This window comes from Mercenaria mercenaria, chromosome 18, assembly GCF_021730395.1.
Source record: "Mercenaria mercenaria strain notata chromosome 18, MADL_Memer_1, whole genome shotgun sequence".
Taxonomy (NCBI): Eukaryota; Metazoa; Mollusca; class Bivalvia; order Venerida; family Veneridae; genus Mercenaria; species Mercenaria mercenaria.
The window spans coordinates 28,675,698-28,696,139 of record NC_069378.1 but is presented as its reverse complement, the minus strand read 5'-3'; the positions used below and the strand labels follow the sequence as shown (position 1 = coordinate 28,696,139).

Sequence of the window (20,442 nt, the reverse complement as noted above, 5' to 3'; positions counted from 1 at the left end):
TGGTTCAGTACGGCATTTAGGATGGAATTGTTTGACATTAAAGAAGGCATTATAACTTCAGGTAACAATAACAAGAATCAAAATAAATTCAGATACATTTTGATGTTTCTTATATTGAAATGGTAGGTGCTGTTTTGAAATCTAAATCGAAGGCGTTAACGTATGAACGTCAACGTCTCTATATAGCGTCACAGACAATATTGTGCATAATAATTATCACATAAATGTACATATTAATAAATAATGTAGAAAACAAACGACTATATCACCTTGAACATACTTTGTTACTTTCATATTGATATATATTTATAGGACATTTCTTTCCGCAAACATAAACAGTGCTTCATTTTTATTTGGTCATTTTATTTTTCAGTATTATCAATAGTTAGTGTTTTGTGTATATATTTGGACTTAATTTTTCATTTAAATAAAATTTGCACTTGGTTTAAAGATCAGAGAAACAGAGATGTTTGTTTTGTTTTTCAACTAAGTTAACGTGGTGTACACTAGAGTATACCATGGAATCTAACAGAATGGTTCTTCTTTGTTTTCTGCTGCAACACTTAGGACAAGCGATTGAATATGACGGCAATAGACGAGTAATTAGACGACCAATTAGTGATATACGAACAAGACGAGACGATGAAAGAGAACAAATGATGCAAATTGACGTTTTGGCGGTGGTAGACTATTCTTTGTATAAATTGTATGTAAAATTTACTGTTGCTTAATGTATACTAGATAGATATAACGCGATAGCTATGCATAAAACAAACATCAAAGCTGATTCTAACTAGGTTCATAAACTGCATTGGAACTTTTATTCTGTTATAATTATGTCGTTTAAGATGTTTAAATATCAAGCAAAAACTTCGATAATAAGTTGGTAACTGTTGCACTTTGCAACGCAAGACAATTTGTGCAGTTTAAGCACAGACTGTAATATAAAAAAAAATGGCATTTGGATTGCAATTATACAGACTTGGTCTTAACAATCCCAAAGGAGTGCGTATTATTTTGGTTTAAAATAGCCCACATTATGTATTTTTAAGTTGTTAACACTTTAAATACCCGCGTTGCTAGACTCCTTTCCGCTTCTTACATAATGTTCGCAAATAACTTACAACTTCTAAATATGTAACCGGGACGAATGAAGTTTGAACGTAAGGCATTCAATTATGAAAAAAAAAACACAATTTTAAACAATCAGCCGGATGTTTTGATGTAAAACTTTGGATATATTCAGACTTTTTCCGTTTGTTGGCTTTTGTGTTCTTTCGTTTCGGGTAGTCAGCACAAGTTGTCCCCCGTTCTAAAATGAGCGAGTCACTTATTTTGTTGTGAGTTTATTTTAACTTTTTCGTGTTGGTTTGTTATTGACTGAGATGTATATTTTTTTAGTATGCAACAGCAAGCAGAAAATACAAACTATACAAAAGAAATAACAACTGAAGATACATTGATTTATCGTTAAATGGGACGAATATTTAGAGAGGTATACTCTTGTATCTAATTTTGACACATTCAAAATCTGAAATATGTTAACCCTTACCCTGCTAAATTTCTATAATGAACTAGTCCATCTTTAATTTGGACAGTACCATTAGCTTTTAAAAGGGGTGCTTACCAAAAAAATACTGACTGAATGGCGAACAGTGCAGATCATGATCAGACTGCACGGATGTGCAAGCTGATCATGGTCTACACTGGTTGCAAAGGCAGAATCAATCGTGTTTAGCATGATAAGGGTTAAGAAATTCAAAATCTGAAATATGATAACAGTATTAAATGAAACAAGCCACAATTATGGATTTAAACAAAAATGTGATGGGCAATTTACTAATTAATTTCTTTTGTCTTCGAATGCTTGTAATATCACGTAAACGTACTTTAAGTGTTTAATCTACCAGACTGTCGAACTTTGAAAACATTTTCATTTGTAGATCTTTAAACTTATAAAAAAAGTAAAGTTGTTCGTTGTACGTTTCGTAATAATGTGAAATACAACATATATCTTAAATATTATTGATTTATAATTTGTGACGTTGCTGTCTGTTAAAATGTCCCGAAATTATGATGTAGATTAAGTTTAAAATTTATGTAGTTAAAGATAAAATTCGTGAAAAAACGGCCAAGTTTAGATTATGTTTTGGTTTTGCAATTATAAATATATTTCATTTATCGTTTACTTATATTATTGATAACGTCTCCTTGTAGATAGATGCACGTTTCGAGAGCGTACGAAGAGGGAACGTCAACGTTCGAGTTAACTTGGCAGGTATTATCATCATAAAGGTATAAACCAACAGATGTATGGTTTGTTTTCTTAAACAGAAGCTTGTTGTTACCTTTCGCAGAGTTTATTCGAAAGTCAACTGCCTTTTTTCATTATTTAAAGCATCGGGATTCGCGTTCGTGTGAAAACATTCTAATAAAACATGTCTGTTGTATTGTGTCTGATAGAATGTGTTATGTCTTCAAAGGATGGAAAAGATAACTACCAAAAAGCTATGGCCAGAATGTGTTAAGCTAATTAAAAGCTTATTTAGCAACGTCCGTTCTTAACCAGGGAAGTATCAAACATAGTGAAACAAAGTTTATTTCCATGTGTACAGTAAAGTGTTCAATGCAAAACATGAAAACTGAAACGTAGTAAGAAATCTAAACCAATGATAGGTAGCTGTCATTCAAGTGGCGATAAAAAGTCTTCTCATACAATTTATCGATACATGAATTATTTATTATTCCTGATAATTCAATCATCCTATGTGCCAATTATAGGCAAATTGGCAGCTAAATGTGCATTCCAACATAACTTTTCAGACAGCTGACCGATTGTAGTACGGTCATTTTATCAAGAATGCCAATATATATGTCACGTTATATTTAACTGCTGAAAAATATAATGCAGTAATTTCAGTATTGACAAAGTCAACAAGAATCAAACTAATCTGAAATTATCCATAGTCTAACTATTGACAGAATTGCCTGTAAACTAGGTGAATGTATAATGACAAATTAAGTTAAACTCAATTTTAAAGTCTTTAGAGGTGACATAAAACGCTAAATTGTATTTGCTAAAATCTTTCTATAAAGGTTTATATCTATTTTATCATAAGTTAGACAGTACATAAGCCTATGCATGTGCTAAAACCTCTAAACAAATTTAAAAAAAATAACTGATTATATCTCTTATGACAGAAAACATATGGGTCTTTAAAGGGAATATAATGTCTTGCGTATCATCCATTTCTGACCACTGCTAACAGCTTGTGGTGCCCCCAACCACCCCTGTATCACGCTCCGCCCCCTATCCCCCCATTTTTATTTTTTTTAAAATACTGCATTTTAAAAAGTATTCCTTGTCTGGGGGAAACGTGTCTCAGAATTCTGATACCTATCTTTAAATCCATTTAGGTCCTTAAATTTGAAGTTGCATGATTTTAACTCATTTAGCCATACAAAAAAAGTGAAAAGATTGAAACAAATCTGTTCATCTTTCATAAAAAAAAATCTGCAGGTCGTTTACACTTTCATAATTACTAATTTTAAGTCTTAGACGCATATAATGATCGAATATGACTAAAAATTCTCAATATATATATTACAAAAGTATGAAAATCTATTAGACTAAGTGGTTTCGAATTTCCTATTCCTATCCTATATTCTCTGTCTACGAAACAAAATCGCACTTTACACTATATTTGATTTTTATTGAATTTGACGCGAACAATTTTAGTTTAAATTTCCTACTTAGAATGTTATACCGCTAAAATACCCGCGGCGTAAACGCATTGAGACTTAATAAGCTCTAAAAATGCAAAAGCTTACGGTTGGGAAAAAGCAAAGTGTAATAAATATGTGGACAGTCATTTTGGTTTTTGTTCAATAATGTCTTACCTACCTATATTCTTTGCATAGGATGTATCATTACCTATGCATTTCGCTGAAGGTGGGAGTAACAAATTGGGCGCATCGGCAGCTTTGGCCAGCTTTCAGAAATGGATTGCTTTATCTAAACGCTTGAAGAAGTTTGATCATGTCATGCTATTAACAAAGTAATATATGTTGGTTAAATTAAATTGTGTAAAGTAGTGCAATTTAGTCTTTACTCTAAACAGAATATACGTAGTTTCTGTTGAGGCAAAATGCGACATTCTTAATATTTATTTTCGTCTATAACTTGTATATAATCAAATATAATACTACACTACATGCTGTAGGTGATAAAATACCAACTAAATAGAGTAGTAGTGGTATTCTGGTCAGGTTGTACAGATAATTTACCAAATGTAACTTCTTACAAGGGCAGTTGCCAGCAAATTTGGACTTTACCTGTAGCACCAACATAGTACAGGTTATATGGTACAAAAAAAGGACTAAACATTTAAAAAAAAAATAGCTTCAAATCTCATTTACATCGAAATAAAAATAGGAGGCATGGAAGAAAAGTTTTATATCTGCTGGTCCTGACCAGGAGTCGTAGAGATACAGCAAAACGAGGTTTTCAGACCCTCATATTCGCCTTTTATTATCATGCAAGGATAAGACAAGCGTTCAAGTTATTTCATGCACAAGTTGTCCAAGAGAATCATATGGGACAGTTACCTGGCCCCGTGTTCAGTCTCAGCTGAGTTTAATAATTTAACTTTATTTGTCATTTATATCTAAACTGAAAGATTAAAACTAGATTTTAAGTTAATAACTATTTCCGAGTGACTTTTTAGTATTGATGGTCAGTCACAGCTGAAATTTAACCTCGAAGTTTTAGTAAAATTGTCTGAACACTGGGCTAGATAAACTGGAAAATAAACACGACTCAGAGAGGCTTGAGAACAGACGCTAAATACCGGGAAAAGATAACACTGCTTATATCAGATAACACAGTACTTTGGAAATTATTATTTCAGATTGGACTTGACAAAAGACAATTCAGATGCCGTTGCAGGTGTATTTTAACTTTTCACATTACCTATCGTAAACAAGCTTGCAGTTATAACAAAAAATTTAACCTTAGAACCGTTTAGGCATTTTATTTGTTTCACACAATAACGTCTTAAAATACTGTCCGCCAAACTCTGTGAAGATTAAAGTTATAAATGTATGAAATATAGTATTTGATAGATTATTACGAGATCAGCGATTTTCAGATATTGCAATGTTAAATATTTGCTTTGCAGGACTTGCGTACAAGAACAGCATGTGTTATGACAGCAGTGTATCGATTGTTGAAGACCGGGAAGTGTCCCACGTCGCTACGATTGCAGCACATGAAATTGCTCATAGGTATAAAATGCTTGAAAATTAACATAATGGCGGATGGTAACCGAATTATGGACATAACAGTTGCTCTTTGTAAGCTACATAATTATAGTGTTGGATTATAATCGAATAATGAGCTAAACATTGCTCATGAAGTATGAAAACTTGAATAATGGACGCTAAAATTACATATAAAAATAAATGCGATTGAAACAATACAAAGTGAGGGACAGTAATTGAATAATGGAAGTTAAAATTAATTGCTTGAAACTATACATAATGCTGGAAATTAATCAAACAGTGAGCTCAAAAAATATGTTGAATGTATATAACGGCTAAGCTATATTTAATGGAAAATAGATATATACTCAGTTCCAAAAGAAAGTGTGCACTTTTTAAGTTTAAATATTTCAAAAAATTCCCGACGTTTTTGTTTCATTTTTTTCATACACTAACTCTCAGGTATAACTCAAAATCTAAAATGCACACCAATTTGTTTACGAACTGATTTAAATTTTGTTACCATGAAAATAACCGAGAAAAAATAACAGAAAACTAAGTGCACACTTTCTTTTGGAATTGAGTGTATAAATTTCAAAAACACTTAATTTCCAACTCAGGACATATCTGTTTAGTAATAAGTGGTGATAATGGTAACCTCGTACATTGTACCCTTTCCAGCAAAAATATTTAACCCTTTTAAACCGAGCAATTTTGATTTTAAATGTAGAGAGCAATTTGTGTAGATCATGTCGTCATGATTAATTTTACAGATCTAATTTAAAAGCTAAGTTCTAAAGCTTTCTCAGCCGTTTTGCATTTTATATGTTAAACATTGTTGCATATGAATGCGGACAGACTATGACAATTTATTACTTTTTTATAGATTATTTCGAGGGATGCCCCTTTGGAGACCAGCCTGGAATTATATCAAACGAACAAACCACTTGCAAAGGTTCAGTTCTTGCCAAACCTTTCCTTTGTTACGATGAACAGACGGCTTTAATGTGTTGCAAATCCTGCAGCCTACATTACAGATCAAAACCAGGTATCAACGTGAAATAAATTTTCATTCAATTCAAACAGTCGTGGCCTGGGTTTTATTTTGGATTACATTCTTATCAATTTATTTAAAATGACTCGTTACCAGCTTTGAAATACACATGAATATAATCATTTATCCAGAAAATAATATTTTACATGAATCCTTATTTTGCACTGCACAAGTATTAACAAATTTTGGAAATTTGCGCGTACCCAATAAGTGTGAGCGGATCCTTTGCGACCCGTGCAGACCAATATCGGTCTGCACATCCGTACAGTCTGATCATGGTCTGCACTGTTCGCTATTCGGTCAGTCAATTTTCAGTGAACACACTTTTGAATGATAAGTAGTAGTACCCAGATTGAATGATGGACCAGTTCATTATAGATAATTTAGCAGGGTAAAGGCTAAATCAGTTTTCAATAATAAATGACTTGCTTTTGGGTTAATGTACTGTAACAATTTATTTTAAGGCGGTTCTATTCCTCTTTTGGCTTTAGCAACTAGTTTTCATATTTTCGCATTTAATCATACTCTCATAAAATCACGATATATAATGGCTTACTTGAAAATATGGATTGTTTCACCATTTAATTTAACACCAGCGTTTATCTATAGGATGTGAATACGGCGACAAAGAAGGAAAGTGCTCCTCGATAAACTTACTTCACTGTCTGTTTGATGAAAGTACGTGCTGTGAAACATACGCACAACTAGACAAAACACTTTCAGGTAAAAACTTTATTTTCTACATTCGGGACAATGATTGCAACTTTATGCTTTAAAACGTTTGATTGATAGCTTTTGCTGACTGAAAAAAAACGCATTTCATGTCTTAGTACAAGGGGGACAAATCTTTTAATTGACAGTTACTTCATAGTACAAGAGTTAACGATTACATGGCAGATTTTTTCTCGAAACCTACCATAACCAAAGTGTTTTTGTACACATATGAAAATTAATGTGTTTGACTTTCTGCCAAACATGTGTCATCTACTTGCCATGTCCTTTGTATTCTGAAATAGTGACCTATAAAGGGGCTACACTTGAAGACAGTTAAAGACATTAAAACCATATTCAAAGAACTGTTGCACGTTTTTGATGCAGATGTAATAATGTTCGAGTGGTAAAAATACACAAAATAGTTTATTATACTTTTAAGCAATAGTGAATGTTGTTGAGTTGCCCTTGCAAAACAAATGGGGCTGATGGGGAGTAACTTTAATAAGACAATATACAAAATTATGTCCCTTTTAGAGACATCGAAGTACAATCTGTTGCTGAGAAAATCGTTAATCGATTGCCGAAAAATCTTTGCGCAAAGTATAGATCGCCTCCGTTTCACCAGATCCTCAACTTCTATTGACCGATCACTAGATATACAGAAATAATTTTCGACATTAAGATTACAATGAGATATTACAAATGTAGTTACTTTTTCGAATTGGCTGTTCATATCTCCGAATAATTTTCCTTATAAACTGAACATTTCTTGTAAATTGTCTTGCATTAATTTGCACATGACGGCTTCTAAGGACAAAACTCTGCTACGCTTGGTTATATGCAGCTATAGCACTCTCTGAATTTATTTCGAATATATAAAAAGTAGGCGTGTATAAGTTTTTTTTTAAAAACCTTGTGCTGTGTTTATTAAATTGAACTGTCTGAAAGTATTGCCTTTTCTTTGGTTTTTATTCCAGGATTTAATTGACATTGTAACAAAAATGGCCCTTGTTTCGCGAAATACACATATTTTAATAATATATTTTATGTTGTTAATTTATTTTTTGAAATTTCATGTAACACATCGTTCTTCTAAAAATCGAGACATACAGCAAATATAATTTAAGGACACAATTTCAATTACCCAATTTTCTTGTAAACTTGATACAACAAACATTTAAAGAATAGGATGGAAATGTCTGCACTAACTGATACATATGTCTTCACATTACTTCTCGCAACATTGCTTTACATTGCTGTGTGAACTTATGTCACACAGTGGTTGCTTAAATATACGAGAAAATTTAGCTATTACAGTAACTGAATGTGAAGCGTTAAATTTCAAAGATCATCATTGCCTAGAACCTTAATTTCAATTTATCAATTTGCCCAATTTAACGCCTTACAATTATTCTCTGTGGCAAAATAAATATTGGCTTTTTTGTTAGTCAGAGTGCGAGCAAATATCATAAAAACACAATCAACAGTACGCCATCCTCCTCTATTGATTAACGTTCAGCACGAAATGGAAAGAAACGGCGTCCTTGAGATACAAACTTATCGTAATTACTAGGGAACGGAACTTTTTATCTCATTTTCCGTAAAACAGAAAGTGTTGACTTCACATTCTATTAGTTTGATTCTGTTTAAAAGTGTCCACATAAAAAGGGCGATGTTAACCAACTCTTGTCACAAACCTTTCTCATGTCTATTTAAATCCTTACATAAGACTTTATTTACTGCAGAAATAGCGTTCTGGTCGTCGTTTTACATTACGGAACATGTATTTTGTTGAATTGAATTCTTTCTAAGAACTAATCGCCTTTTTTGTTTGGTATTTATCTAATCATAAACTAAAGGACATTAATCATTATCATGCTGGACACAATTAATTCTGCCTTTGCGACCGGAGTAGATCATAATTAGCCTGCCTATCTGTGTAGTCTGATCAAGATCGGCACTGTTCGCCTTTCAGTTAGTATCTTTTTGGTAAGCACCCATTCTAACTGTTAATGGCACTGCCCAGTTGAAAGATGGACAAGGTCATTATAGAAATTTAACAGGGTAAGAGTGAAACCAAATGCTTCATAGCAATAACTTTGCTACATGCACAAAAACTGTTGTGTTAACTGAAGGCAATATCCGTAGGGTGTTGCTCTGCGACTCGGTTCAATTACATTGTTTTGCACATTTGTTTTCTAAATCGTAGGTGAAAAATAACATACATTCTCAATGCTTCCAGACGTATATTTTATGAAAAGTAAAGTACGGTAACTGAATTTTTAAAATAACTCGGCGATAGCCTAGATTAATATTTATCAATTCAAACTAACATTTCCCTTAAATATTTAATCTACATGGATATTTATAATACTGTATATGTAAGTTAACGTAAACAGGAACTATTTCATTTATGTTGTAGCACTACGACTTCCGGTGTTTATTACGTGTGTACTACTTGTACTCCTCACTATCGCCGTTATCACACATTGTATCCGGCGAAAATCTCAGAATAAAGGACATCGTCAGACAAATGAAAATTGTGTAGACACATTGCCGACAAACGACGTCTCAAATACCTGTTGTTTGGCATCGGCTGCTGATTCAAAGAGCGAAAATATTGTTTCGAATAGAAAAAGAACACCTGTTGGCCAAAGTAGTTTTGAAATGAAACCTTCAACAAGGGAGACAATCGTAAGTCTTACGTACTACATTATTCGTCATAATTGCGCATGCGCAAATGCATTTGTATCAAAACAAGATGTCATTTCTATGTCCCTATGCCAATTAAATTTTTACATTCGTGAAATAAATCCGCGGTGGACTAGTGATTAATGTGCCGGTCGCTCAACCCCGGGGTCGTGGATTAGAGCCTCACTGCATGGGGGTCACGAAAACGACATCTCATATGATACCAGTACTGGTTTTTCCAGGAAGCGGACTCGAATGTGGTTAAAATAAGCTTGAAGCTTTCATCAAATCGAGCTAAAATAAATTAGTATAAACTAACTAAATCCAAAAAAGAAATAAGTGCTGCCTTAAAATGCTTGAGTTACCTTAAGCTCTTATCAGGTTGTAATATGTGGAATTGTTTTCAATATAAAAGGCAATAAAAGTAATATTGTTTTGATATTTACTAACAAAATTTTATTATTGCTTTTGCTTTGATTTACTTTAATTTTATTAAGAATCTCTGATATCATATTAAAACGTACATTTGAAACCTTTTATGGTCGTAAATAGCTATATTGATAATGAAAACTATTTCGTTTTCGTATAAGACATAAATTTTGTAGTGGCATTTCGTTTTCAAGGAGTGTACTAGCATTCACGTACAGATGTTCTCATAAAATATCAACAATTACTTCATGACATTTGATTAAACTTTTCGAGACGGTAATAATGTCTTTAATGTCATACAATTAATTTGTTTTAGTTTACTACTGATCTATTTTAGAACAAAATGCTATTTCAGCAATGAGCTTTTATTACATGCTTTTCAGTGAATTATTCAAATATTAAAGTGAAATATATCTGGTATCTTAACAGTGAAAAGTATCAAATATATTTTGTACTGGTAAGAAACTACAATATAGTTATATTTAGTCAGAACATGAAATAAAAAGAAAATTTCTTTTACATGTAAGTTCAAATATATTGCACTCGTGAACACCATAGTTTGCATGCGCCACTCGTGAAAATATTGCATATAGTGTTCACTCGGTGAAATGTATTTGAATCTTACTCAGAAACAAACAAATGAGCCGCGCCATGAGAAAACCAACATAGTGGCCGTTCGCTAACGGTTTCTTTAATTGCAATAGACTTTGAAAGCGAACAGTATGGATCCTGACCAGACTACGCGGATGCGCAGGCTGGTCTGGATCCATGCTGGTCGCAAACCCACTATGTTGGTTTTCTCTTGGCGCGGCTCAAATATCCTCTATATATTGATCACACTCTAGTCAAATTCCTGTGTAAAAAAACTGTTCTGATATCAACATATCAGAGGGAAGCGGGGGTATGGTGGTTAAGGTGTCGACCACTCAACCCTGAGATTGGTAGTAGAATCCAAGCCAACTGTGGTCACGACCGTTCTTCTCATATCCGTTTTCATTATTATATAAATTTAGTACTTTTATTTAATACAATTCAGGGGTATGATATTCAAGCTGATGAAAACGAAGCACCTGATCCCACAAACGACTTCACAGAACGTGGAAATGCACAACAAATCATGATTGATAGATTTTTATCAAACTGGAATAAATATATTGATAATAATGGTAAACAGCTTACAGAGAGTAGATACATTCCTTCTTCAGAGGCTGACCTTTCTGTTGTGCAACCAACGGGTACACGAAACTCTCGCATTTGGTCAATCGATATGTTATAAAAGAACGATGCCACTATTTCTAGGAATATTCATTTAATATGAGCCGTGCCATGAGAAAACCAACATAGTGGGTTTGCGACCAGCATGGGTCCAGACCAGCCTGCGAATCCGCGCAGTCTGGTCAGGATCCATACTGTTCGCTTTCAAAGTCTATTGCAATTAAAGAAACCGTTAGCGAACAGCATGGATCCTGACCAGACTGCGCGGATGCGCAGCCTGGTATGGATCCATGCAGGTCGCAAACCCACTATGTTGGTTTTCTCATGGCACGGCTCATATGCATTTCCGTATTCTTAGGCAGTCATTGCTCACTATGCTGTCTACTCAATGTGCATTTTGATAGAATGATTGAGTTATTTCAACATCTAATAAAAGAAGATATAGTTTTGATGCAGGCTTGATGTTGCCCATTCTGACTTTTGCCACTGATTGCTGTCTTTCATTCTTTGATGAAAAATAGTTACTGGAGATTTCTCTGTGCTGACTCGTAATGAAAAATGGTAAATTATGTATTCTGATAGCAAATCACATAAAGACAGTAAGACCATGTGATCCTAAAATGGCGACACGCTTGGCAATACTTGCCGTAGTCTGCAGGCATATTGACATTTATGTCACAACCGTAAAGAACATAATGAAAATTTTCAGTGTATCTATATTTTGCAGTATGCGATTCGTCAAATTCTGTACTCAAAATACAGGCAAATAATTTCATTGTTTACATTTTTAGCAGGTGCGCGTCACAAAACCAAAAAAAGAAATAATTTTAGTATTAAGTACTGCATTATTTCTTGTGTTTTTTCTCTCTCTCTCTTTACATTCAAGCAAAATAGATAATATTTAACTACTGAGATAAAAACTTTGTACAGTCAATAAAATTAAAAAAAAAAAGAAAAATGTAACTCGCCTGAAATTCTGCCCAATTTATACGTGACGGCAGTGTCTACTGTACCGATAAGGGGAAGTAACACCTTGTTAGAGTTTGTCTTTGTTGTAAACGGAAAGTCATGTGTGTGTTAATTAAGCTACATTTATGTCCGACGAATGCCGAACTTGTAATCTCACGGGAATTGATGAGTGTTATAACTGGTCCACTACCTTAAAAATCATACAAATAGTACAAAAAGTAATTGAGCCGCGCCATGAGAAAACCAACTTAGTGGGTTTCCGACCAGCATGGATCCAGACCAGCCTGCTCATCCGCGCAGACTGGTCAGGATCCATGCTGTTCGCTAACAGTTTCTCTAATTGCAATAGACTTTGAAAGCGAACAGCATGGATCCTGACCAGACTGCGCGGATGCGCAGGCTGGTCTTGGTCCATGCTGGTCGCAAACCCACTATGTTAGTTTTCTCATGGCGCGGCTCATATAATATGAGGATGATTGTTCGTTTCAGTGAAAATTGAAATATTGTTCACCGTTTGAGCACCAGATGCAGAATTTTCACTCTTGACGTAAGAAAACATGATGAAAAGTCTGGTGTCCGCAGTTATTTCAGACGTACGTTAAAACAAACGAATCTTCAATAATTATTTATTTCATGTGCTTTAAATGGTTTAAACAACTAAAACAAAACAAACATTTTTAACTACGTACAGTAACTCTTATTATCAGGCTTGTCATCATGAAGTCACTTTGTTCCTGTCAAGAAGTTTTCCTGTAAAAAAGTACGCATTTACCTGTTTTGATTAGAATTTTCGTTCTCTATTTATCTCGTTTGTCATCCGCTACCGAGTGCACTTCCGTCTTGAATATTAATCCATGTGAAAAAAAGAAGACGTATTTCACTGTTACAGTAACACTTAAACTATCATGTAATAAGTTGCCATATTTGCGTTCTAGGGGCACTTATTAATCGCCTGATGGAGTTGGTAACTTCAGAAATTTGCCCCTGATAGGATAATCTCTAAACTGGAAAGACGTAACACTTTGCAGCACCTTAGACGATTGTATCGCAAAGTATAATAATGATTATACATTTTACGTTAGAAATATGTAAATTAATATTAAAGTCCTGTATTTAAAGACTACAGTTGTGCAAAGCTTTTGTTCCAAGAATGAATTACTGTTCCATCCGTGCTTTTCGAAACAAGATTTTTCTGTGATTTCTCTTTGAATACCAGACACGACCATTCACAATATGCATCAGACTACGGAACTCATGATTATCTAAGATATAATTGAGCCGCACCATGAGAAAACTTACATAGTGCATTTGCGACCAGCATGGATCCAGACCAGCCTGCGTATCCGCGCAGTTTGGTCAGGATCCATGCTGTTCGCGAACGGTTTCTCTAATTACAATAGGCTTTAAAAACGAACAGCATGGATCCTGACCAGACTGCGCTGATGCGCAGGCTGGTCTGGATCCATGCTGGTCGCAAATGCACTATGTCGTTTTTCTCATGGTGCGGCTCAATTATATTTACTTTAAGACGTTTCTGCTACCTACAAGATATTTTCTGGATCAATGCAAATAATGGCCTGAATATTAACGAAAAACTCTGTTACGAATTTGGTGAAACCCCCTCGGTAGCCTAGTGGTACAGCGTCCGCTTTGAGTGCGGGAGGTCGTGGGTTCGATCATGGGTTGGACATTGTGCTCACTGCTACAAGTCATTCTCATCCATCAGATGTTCGTCAAAATCCCGAGACGATGTTCATCCGGAGATTACCACGGTAGACCTCTGGTATGCGAGAATGCTACAAGTAGACACCGTCGTTTATATGACTGAAAAATTGTTGAAAATGACGCTAAACCCGAACACACACATGAATTTGGTGAATGGAACAGTATGGGTTTCAGAACGAGGCTGGCAGAAGATTGCATGATGCTATTTCATATCCTTCGTTATTTCATATATCAAACGATTATATCTACAGACATTATTTTCATTACTTTGAACCATTTAAGCGATTGGAAAAAAACTTTTATGATATATCAAGTCAGTATAACATGTCTACTGACGAAATATCTAAAAATATTTGGACGCTATGCTTATTTAGGCAATCGTGAAAGAGAATACGTTTTATTAAATAGTTAAAAAGAAACATATTCCCTTTTATTTCTTATGACTGCAATGCTTTATTTTTGTTGTTAAAGAAGTACATTTATAAGAATATATGTTGGCTGCATTTGATGTGCGCCTAGTACAAACAGTACAAACTGTAGTGTTCATAGTACCAGTCATGAACGATAAATCTGTTAGATTTAAATCTTAGATGGTCCTTATTTTGGCCAGTTTCCTTATCAAATAGTTTTATTAAAGCCAGAAAACTGACGCTTCTTCATTATGAAATTAGAAGTAGATGGTTAAGAGGAGAAAACTATTCTTTCATTCAAAATTGTCTTGTTTTCGGCGACTTTGATGCAAAACATCAGCAATCTACTAGTTTAAATTGACAAGGGAAAAAATGCCACGATGAAAGATCGATATCGAGGTAATGGACTACTTAATTATGCGGCTATTCATGCCTCGAGTCACTGCAAAATGGAATTTCCCTTTTCTTCTGGAAGAAAACATGAAATTGCTCTTCTTAAGATATTTGCCTGAAAGCTTTATCTAACAGGTATTCTAAATGAGCCACGCCATGAGAAAACCGCGCAGTCTGGTAAGGATCCATGCTGTTCGCTTTGAAAGCCTATTGCAATTACAGAAACTGTTAGCGAACAGCATGGATCCTGACCAGACTGCGCGGATGCGCAGGCTGGTCTGGATCCATGCTGGTCGCAAAGCCACTATGTTGGTTTTCTCATGGCGCGGCTCAAATGTGAATATTGTCTTGATGCTTAGAGAGACTAGCTGTTCTAGCTTACAGATTCTGTGAATTTTTTATCTTTCCCTGATGTTTCACAAACGAACACTTAGATTTCTGATTTATAAATTTTTAGAGAACATCATTCTTTCCTACACCTACTTTTCATGAAAGTTCTGTCACAAATTGTCAAACAACTAGAAAGCAAATAGGAGGTTGAACAAGTCCTAGAAAATGCCATTCAGTGGTGGTCCATAAAATAACGCATACTTGGTCTTGTTCACACACGAAATCGGTTCTATCGGTTTCGATCTGCAAAACTTGCCCTCATCTGTATAAAAAATATAAGAACAATCTCATTTCATTTAAACTGCATTCTAGTATAATTATAAAAAGTAATGGAAGTACCCGTTCTACTTGAAAACAAAATGCGCAAAAACAGAAACATTATGACCTATTTAAATTGAATTTCTTCCGACCGAATTACTAGTCTTATTCCTATAAGGAAAAGTTCTCATCAAATATGTTTTCAACTTTATTTTCAAGAAACATGCAATACTTATAGGTTATTAGCTTTGTATCGGGAAATATGCACGAGTTCTTCAGCGGAAATATTGCGCGACTTTAGGAGCGCAATATTCTTCCGCTGAAGAACGAGTGCATATTTCCCGATGCAAAGATAATAACCTTTTTATTACATACGCATCTACACGTATAAATATAATGTAAATATCATAAATATGTGCAATAGCCTGAATAAGATTGACAATACTGAACTAATAGAAAAAAATAGTGCAACAACACACACTTAATTACGTCACGCACCCGATATGAAATTCAGGCGTCAGTGTATGGAAAAATATTGACGTTTCCGGTACCGGTGTAACTTAACGGGGAATAGAAACGAGTATGTAATAATAGGTTGTATGTGCCTCAATAAAATTCTCTGTATATTCGATATAAGATCAGGAATTTTCACAGAGCTGCCACAAAAAGCTTGATAAGTATATGTGTACAAATCCTTACCTCATTTTGAGTTAACCTAAAACCGATATAAAATGAAAAGAAAAGTAGGGGTCAAGTGTCTTCTAAAATACGGTTTTCCTATCATATTTTCTCAGAGAAAAATCACATCAAAATCACACTGCGGTGACTTGGTACTTGACCAAATACAATATTCTTTCTGATTTTTGTTGTACCAAAATTTCAAAAATACACACAAAATGAAAGTTAAATAACTACCAGCCAAATTTAGACTTCTGATGCCACCCTAACAAAAACATTAGTGTTCAGTAACCTGTCCACCATTGTGCAACAAGACCAGATAACTTACACGCTAGCTCCTTTAGAACTGTTAGGCCTACCAATTATTTTAACAGGTTTCATAGAGATATTTTAAGTTTTACTCAGAAATTTAATTATGGCCATCCGGACTTACTTTCATCTATAGATAAATGTGTGTGTGTTGTGTGTGTTCGGGTTTAACGTCTTTTTCAACAATTTTTCAGTCATATAAACGACGGTGTCTACTTATAGCAGTGAGCACAATGCCCAACTTTATAGTGCTGCCTCACTGGAATATCACGCCATAGACACGTGGCATGATACCCCACCCAGTCACATTATACTGACACCGGGCTGGCCAGTCCTAGCACTATCCCCTTAATGCTGAGCGCCAAGCGAGGAAGCTGCCAGTATCATTTTTACGTCTTTGGTATGACGCGGCCGGGGATAGACGCTATGGACATTTTATTCTTAGACTAATATTTCGCTAATGTTTCAACGTTTTGCATTATTTTTACTTGAATTCTAAAATACGATCAATTCCATTATCAATAAGAACGAAATAGACGCATATGCACCTTTCACTACTGGATGCACATGCCATTTAAAGGGTCATAAATTGGCCTTAATTTTTTCAAACGTTTTTAACAGAGTTTTAACAGGTCACCATATAAATTCACCCGTTACTTCTTACTATTTAATTTGATTTTCATGACCATAGTTTTAATGCCATACATTAAAAATGACTTTGATGCCCATGAAAAGCTGCTTAAAATAAACCATTAGAATAAGTTAACAGGCTCCTTAAAACTCCATGAAAATTTTTAATTGGCATGAAATTAATGTGCCATTAAAAAAGTACCCCTTAATTCCACATTAATTAGTAAGAACTAATGGGGCCATTAATATTTTTAATACTCTGTTAATGGCCGTTAATTATTAAAAACATGATTAATGGTCTCATTAAATATGTCAGATTCAATTTTAATGGGTTCATAATATTTTAATTGTATATCAAATTAAGGGCCATGAGAAATCAGAATTAGACATCTTAAGATAATCAACTTCATATTAATATTTGCCGTATTGATTTAAACTACGTATTACTACACATGTAATAGTATCTATACATATGTACTGTTTTGTAAAATGCTAGAAGAATATTTGTTTCTTCTTTTTTCCCATATTATTTTGTAATGTAAACACATGTAAACAGCCTCGTTCAAACATTTGTTATATTGTATCCTTATTCTGTCATATGTTCATATGAAATGAGAAAATAAATGGACATTGCATTGTATTGAGTTGTACTGAGAAGGGTTTACAGTTACCGGTTTAATAGATCAAGTGACCATGTGGGTAGTTTTAACTAGTCAACGTTTTAATATTGACAAAGATTCTGACAAAGTTTTTATTGGTACTGACATTAGGCATCAGGTATTCAAAAAGCAACTGTTGATGACAATATCAGCGCACAATGGGCAATCACAATTAAGCTCTACTTCAGTTCTTTGTGCTCACGTGCATGCACTTAAACAGCTAAGAGCAAATGTTTGAGGGATTGCATCACAAGTAGCTTCTCCCATCTCCAATCAAGCGTACCCCACTCTTTGATTCATTTAAACGAAGAAGTGTTTGATCTGCCCATGCCCCAAATGAATTTAAATCAGACTGTAAATCTTCACAATTATGTGTACTGTTCACTTCTCTATAAACTTTAGTTTCTACTCAAGGATTGGAAAATTTGAAAATCTAAACTAGTCTGAACACATTTTATAATGTAAATTCCTTACCCCACCCATTTTCTTATACAAATGCTGATTATTTGGACAAGAAAAACAAAGAACAGAAAAAGTTGCATGCATCAATATGTATTTACCCTTACCAAAATATTGTAGATTGATGTTATCAAATAAATTTACATGTTTTCATCCAACTTTCATTGAAATAAATCCGATTTTTTATTGGAACACAATTTGGCAAACATTTGAAAAAATGGCGTTACTGCATCAAGGGGAAATGACTTTAATTCAACTAAATATAACATCATGATACATTATAGAAGAGGTGTGCGTAGTATGTATTTATTGTGATTAAAGTCCATTTTAGAACAATATGAGACTGGAATTATAAGCATTCAATAGGAGAGCAAGCCAAAAACCAAAAAGAGAACATAAACGAATCACATTTTATAGAATGTAGGATTAGGCATTACATTGATGTTAAGGGCCATTAAGTTTACTCTTAAATGAAATCGTACGCAACCTGAACATTTAATTGGCATAATATCAAATTCAAGGGCCATGAATAATCCTGTTAAATTCAAAATATACCGAATTTCACTATTTTTTCAAAGCCATTAACTATTTTAGCCACCAAACTAAACTTTTAATGGCATGATTCATGGTCAAAACTGGGTGCTTTAATGGTATTTTAACATGTAACCCATTAATATTGTGAAACCTGTTAAATAAAGTGATGCAAAAAATAATGGGGTTAATTAACGGTTTTTCCTATTTTAATGGATATTTAACAGGGTTTTAAACCATGTTTAATGGTATGTGCATCCAGTAGTGTTTTCTCACAAGAGGCAAATAACTAAAATTGTTGGTCCAGAAACTCCTTATCCAGGATACGGACAATACGCAAACGTTTCGAAATTTCGTGATAACACCATTTGCTGTCATATACAACAGATTTGTTACCATTAAGACCAGCTGTGTTTTTATTTCCAGCTCCTATACCCATTTGGTTTTCATTATGGTATCGCATCCAGATCTATATTATCTAAAATTCATTTACTAGTTTTATGTGGGCGAAAAAGATGAAAAACGTTTTGTTTTCCCTGCGAATATTTAGGTTATGTCTATATTGAAATTTATGCCCATTTATTTTTTCTTCCGATTCACTTTATTACTTCGGATATTTGGAAAATTTGAAGAAATAGAACATTTATTAAAAGTTTACTATGTTATTAGAAGATATAATATTAAAGCTGTATCTCTTTAACGTGTTTTATGGTCATGTTTTACTTTAGCTCTATGAACGTGCGTTTTAGCCATGAATGTAATAACGCAGGATAAATGATACTGATCCATTAAAACATGGGACATAGAAAAGAAAACATTACGCGAAATTTTCCCTAATGACGTCACAATTATTTTTCAATTTACGTTTACTTGCTATTGAGCCATAAAGGTCGTCAAGACAATTACATTGGTATAAAAGCTACATATTAACATGAAAACAAGAACGAGCACTGTAGGAATCAGACGACATTATTCTTATTATATGTCTACTTACGGAGAAGATTCGACATAATGCACGACAACAGATAATTATAAGTGATAACCTGTCGACGGTGTCGAAACAAAACCCGTCACTAAAATTTGGCGCGAACTGCACTGTGGCGAAGCTGTTCGTGTCGTGTGCAAAAAAAAAAAATCAAAAGTGCGAGAAAACATGGCGTCGATTTCTTCGATTCAGAGCCGTTGAGTTTAATCATATATTTTATTGCTTATTAATATTTACATTTATAATAACAAACAAAAAATGTACATGTACAGCCAAGAAAATTAGCAAATGGGTCGGGCCACAAGTTCTTACCGTTGAGTAAAACGTGGTATAAGTCCTATAAAAGAAATATTTTTATATAATATTATTATATGTTTAGATCTTATCAAGACTGTCTACTGGCTGCAATACTTTTAACTTTTTTTTCGTGAATAGATAATTAATTGCAAACAAGATCATATTAAGGCGTATTCTACAAGGAATTAATCGACACATTTTAAGCGAAAAATAATTCTCTCAAAAATCCACAAAATGTGACTACTCCAAAAGTGAATACTGTTACAAGCTTATTGACATAAGATTTTTACAAGATATTATTAAACAACTGAAATATTGTGCAGAAGGTAGTAAACCGTTGCAACGCTTTTGAAATAATGCACACAATTACATTCTTCTAGCATT

The 20,442-nt window shown here is 33.9% G+C and overlaps 1 protein-coding gene and 1 long non-coding RNA gene across 2 annotated transcripts; both read left to right on the top strand.

The window, feature by feature from the left end:
• Nucleotides 1-573: 573 nt before the first annotated feature.
• On the top strand, nt 574-2,288 carry LOC123538329 (uncharacterized). The gene is made up of 3 exons (XR_008368425.1): nt 574-706; nt 1,402-1,495; nt 2,218-2,288. It is a non-coding gene; the product is annotated as an uncharacterized LOC123538329 (long non-coding RNA).
• Nucleotides 2,289-3,868: 1,580 nt separating this feature from the next.
• LOC123539218 (uncharacterized) lies at nt 3,869-11,476 on the top strand. The gene is made up of 6 exons (XM_045323750.2): nt 3,869-4,058; nt 5,181-5,286; nt 6,149-6,310; nt 6,926-7,039; nt 9,453-9,724; nt 11,187-11,476. The coding sequence occupies exons 2-6, from the start codon at nt 5,208-5,210 to the stop codon at nt 11,424-11,426; spliced, it is 867 nt and encodes a 288-aa protein (XP_045179685.2). The 5' UTR covers nt 3,869-4,058; nt 5,181-5,207; the 3' UTR covers nt 11,427-11,476.
• The last annotated feature ends 8,966 nt before the right edge of the window (nt 11,477-20,442 follow it).

What these genes read in the sequence shown, in the direction of transcription:
- LOC123539218 (XM_045323750.2), top strand. Translation starts at nt 5,208, where the DNA reads ATGACAGCAGTGTATCGATTGTTGAAGACCGGGAAGTGTCCCACGTCG. An exon ending in ACATTACAGATCAAAACCAG is followed by an intron (nt 6,311 to 6,925) that starts GTATCAACGTGA and finishes GTTTATCTATAG; the next exon opens with GATGTGAATACGGCGACAAA. An exon ending in CTTCAACAAGGGAGACAATC is followed by an intron (nt 9,725 to 11,186) that starts GTAAGTCTTACG and finishes AATACAATTCAG; the next exon opens with GGGTATGATATTCAAGCTGA.